The sequence below is a fragment of the Diplotaxodon limnothrissa genome, linkage group LG23 (assembly GCF_057381915.1).
Source record: "Diplotaxodon limnothrissa isolate DT_005_m linkage group LG23, D_limnothrissa_male_GT1.1, whole genome shotgun sequence".
Classification (NCBI taxonomy): Eukaryota; Metazoa; Chordata; class Actinopteri; order Cichliformes; family Cichlidae; genus Diplotaxodon; species Diplotaxodon limnothrissa.
Window position 1 is genome coordinate 21,458,878 of NC_140617.1, and position 3,967 is coordinate 21,462,844.

Below are 3,967 nucleotides of genomic sequence, written 5' to 3' on the forward strand. Positions count from 1 at the left end.
TCCAGGATACCAAAGCCGCCCTATCGCGTCATCTCAGCCAGCCAATCATCGCGTAGAGCGCGGGGAGTGGGGAGGAGCCCTCTCGGAGAAGGCAGCGCAATTAAACTGAGGGGAGCGCAATTTAAATCCAAAACACTGCTGGACGCGCGCCGAGTGGGTGAAAAAACACACACGCTTACAGACACATACACCGAGGACACACACAAACCCACACCGTGTCAGCGGATGAGTAAGGGAGAAGAGCCCGCTGCTGTGACACCGGGTCCGGTCAAGTTGAAGTGGAGCGGCGCGGGACCCTGAGGTGCGCACTGTGCGTCAGTGCGAGCGGAAACACGCACAGTGGATTCTCTGGTTTTGTTTTTTGTGTGGAAACTAAAATCAGGAGGAAGAAGTGTTGCTCTCTCGGCTCCTCTTAGGGACTCTCTCTCCTCCGCCGCACTGATGGGATGCTCTTCTCTGCTGGGATTATCGCTCCTCTGAGCCTCTGTGGGCTTTCCTCACAACGGCGGTGACCCCCGCGGCTCCTCCGCCCGCAGCGACTCCTATCCGGTCTCCTCCGAGCTCCAGCGGTCGTTCATATGAGCGCAGCGTTCAGTCCGTCCTTCATGGTGATGCAGCGGCCACTCGGAAGCACCACCGCCTTCAGCATTGACTCTCTGATCGGGGGGCCACCTCAGCCCAGCCCGGGACACTTCGTCTACACCGGGTACCCGATGTTCATGCCATACCGGTCGGTGGTGCTCCAGCCGCCCCCACCGCCACCCCCGGGCCTCCAACAGGCGCTCCCCACCGGACATCACCCGCACCCCCAGATCCCGAGCCTGCAGAGCGGCTTCTGCTCCAGCCTGACGCAGGGCCTGACGCAGGGCATGGCGCTCACCTCTACCCTCATGGCCTCGCTCCCCGGCGGCTTCTCCCCGTCCCAGCAGCACCAGGAGGCAGTCAGGAAGTTCGGCTCTCAGGCACTGCATGCGGTCTTCGACAAAGCTCAGGAGCTGCGGCTGGACGCGGAGGACGGAAAGAGCTTCCTGCAGGGGAAGGAGTCTGCGGCGCTGCCGGGTTTCCACGACACGGACACGCCGGTACACGCATCCACAGGTAGGCGGGTTCCTCATCCCGTTTCCCGCTGAAAAATTCATCATTTTATCTGATTTCAGTGAAGGAAAAAAATCCTAATTTTAAAGACTTTAGTTCGTTTGATGAGATGTTATGTTGAGAAATAAATGAAGCTGAAACGCGAGAATATTTCCTCATTGTTTACAGAGTTTCACGTGTTTAAACAAAAACCGTCCAGGTTTGATCTGTTTTATTGAAGCAAGAAATTAACTAAAAAAAATCTGCTTTTTAACGACGATTTTCAAAAAGAAACTGGGACATTTAAATTTGATTTTCTTCAGTGATTTTAAACGTTTTTATTTGCGTTTTCAAAATAAATTATTCGGGAATTATTCGCAGGCCCATCGCTCATTTTTAATTTCTGTAAATCAACATTTTAAAGCTTTAAAAGAAATACCAATAATAACAATAATTGATTAATTTTAAAAACCAAACTTCACAATTCTCATAAAAGTGGGATCCATGTGGGTCGATTTAATCTCTAATAATTATTGAAATTATTCTGATTGATTTTTGTCTTTGCCGATAAATCATCCTGATTTGAATGTTCACTGACAGGGGAGAAAAAAAATCCTGCGCCACCGCTTTTATTGCTTCCTCATATAAAACAAACACATTTGTTCCCTCTCGGGTCCCTTATTTGTGATGATCTCTGACACATTAGAGTGTCACGCTGAGGGGGAGGTGCGGGGGAAAGGCCGCGCGGAGACACTCCGCGCGTAATTACGCATGAAAATAAAAATCCTCACGGAGCGCGTTCTTTGGAGCCACACTAACCTCATGATAGATATTGACACGAGACACGACAACTGCACCCCTAACCCCACCACGCACATACCTCCACCCCCAACGCAGCCACCGCCCTCCTCACCCCTTCAGCTTCCACACGTCACAGTTTCGCATTAAAAATGTAAATCTAACCTCATATTTAATTATTCTAACAGCATCTCCTCCTAACATATCTCTCACAGAACTTTTCTTCTTAACATATTTAGAAAAATATAAAGTTTTTGGCTTTTACATGTTAATCAATTTCCCCCCAAACACGCGGAGCATTTAAAGAAATCTTAAATGCGCATTTTCGCTCATTTCTTACATGTAATAGCTGTAAATTAAACTTTGCGATTAATAAAAAGTGCAGATTGTGAGAGAAAATTATTTTATTGGGTCGCTTAATTTATTATTCAGAATGAAATAATCAGAAATCTTTTGTAAAGAAGCATCAAAACTGTGAAAATAAGAGGGGAAAACGGAAGAAGCGCGTTTAAATATTTTGGTGACTTTTTGTCACGTTTGTTTCTGCCTTAAACTGATAAAGTTTGTTGGTTTTGTCCTGGTCTCACTGGTGGTGCTGTGTGTCCCTCCTCTTCCTCACAGTCAGAGCACACAGCAAAGAAGACTCCAAGGAGGAGGAGTGCGGCCGAAAGGACGAGAGCTTCTCCATGGACAGCGACCTGGACTATAGCTCGGACGACAACCTCACCTCCATGTGCCACAAAGAGGACGGAGACGGAGGAGGGGGAGGTCTGGATGAAGGCCCGCACCTGCACGGGCCCCCCGGCGGCGGCTCCGGGACGGGAGGAGGAGGCGCGGGGGGCGGAGGCGGTGGGAAGAACCGGCGGAGGAGGACGGCGTTCACCAGCGAGCAGCTGCTGGAGCTGGAGAAGGAGTTCCACTGCAAGAAGTACCTGTCCCTCACCGAGCGCTCCCAGATCGCGCATGCGCTCAAGCTGAGCGAAGTGCAGGTGAAGATCTGGTTCCAGAACCGGCGCGCGAAGTGGAAACGCGTGAAAGCTGGAAACGTGAACAACAAGTCCGGGGAGCCGTCCCGGAACCCCAAAATAGTGGTGCCCATCCCCGTGCACGTGAGCCGCTTCGCAATAAGGAGTCAGCACCAGCAGATGGAGCAGGCCAGACCGTAGAAGAAGAAGCGGGAGGACCGAGGCCGGACTGAGAGGCCGCGAGCCGCGTTTAAGGGGGGAGGGGTTGTTTTATTGTGAAAATATCGGATTCAAGATTTTCAAAAATCGCAGAACTCATTAAAAAAAGGAAAGAAAGAAAAGAAAGAAACGTGAATGAGTTTAATGTGATGGGTTTATTATTTTTTATAGTTTCTATTTTAACAGATTTCTTTCATCGAAGCTTAGAGAAAAGAAAAAATATCAAATGAAGTGAATGAAACTGATCTGAAAATGTGACAAATTCAAACATAAAGGAGGATAATTCAAAATAATCATGTGATTATTTTTCATGAAGTAAAATCTTTAAAAATCTTCTCACTGCAGCGCTATTACTTTCGGGATATCTTTGCGATAATAATTATCTTTATTACATTTCATTTGATTTTTATAAAATAATTTTACATCATTGAATTGAGAAATCAGAAAAAATAAAAAGTAAAATCTGAAAATAATTATTATTCATCACTGTTTAAAGAGGTGCGATTCTTTTCTCTCTTTTTTTTTCTTTTTCAAACTGCGGCACCGATGCAAGAAAATTCCGCTTTTTCTGAACGGAGTTGGTTTGATCATAAAACACTGTGGACATCTCCACAAACTAGGAACCCGACTGACTGCAGAGGCTGACTCCGGACTTCTTCTTCTCTGCAGGAAGTTAAAAAATAAATAAATAAAAGAACACCTGAAGCCTGAGCGCGTGACTGAGCGGCACCAAAAACAAAAAAAGAGACAGAGAGAAAATTGCGGCAGGAGGAGGAAGACTCAGACTGACGGGTTGTTTCGGCAACATGTTGATCAACCCACACCCTCTCCCCTCCTACCCCCACATGTACATACTTCCGGGACCAAGCAGAGGAGTCGTGTGTTTTGTTTGGATTGAATGAAGCTGCTAA

General features: G+C 47.4%; 1 protein-coding gene across 2 annotated transcripts; it reads left to right on the forward strand.

Annotated features, from left to right (window-relative positions):
- Positions 1-578: 578 nt before the first annotated feature.
- On the forward strand, positions 579-3,038 carry gbx2 (gastrulation brain homeobox 2). Of its 2 annotated transcripts, none has more exons than XM_085348225.1 (2): positions 579-1,102; positions 2,498-3,038. In XM_085348225.1, the coding sequence occupies exons 1-2, from the start codon at positions 579-581 to the stop codon at positions 3,036-3,038; spliced, it is 1,065 nt and encodes a 354-aa protein (XP_085204351.1). The 2 variants fall into 2 exon arrangements, with proteins under 2 accessions (XP_085204351.1, XP_085204350.1); XM_085348224.1 differs by having other exon boundaries at positions 579-1,098; positions 2,494-3,038.
- The last annotated feature ends 929 nt before the right edge of the window (positions 3,039-3,967 follow it).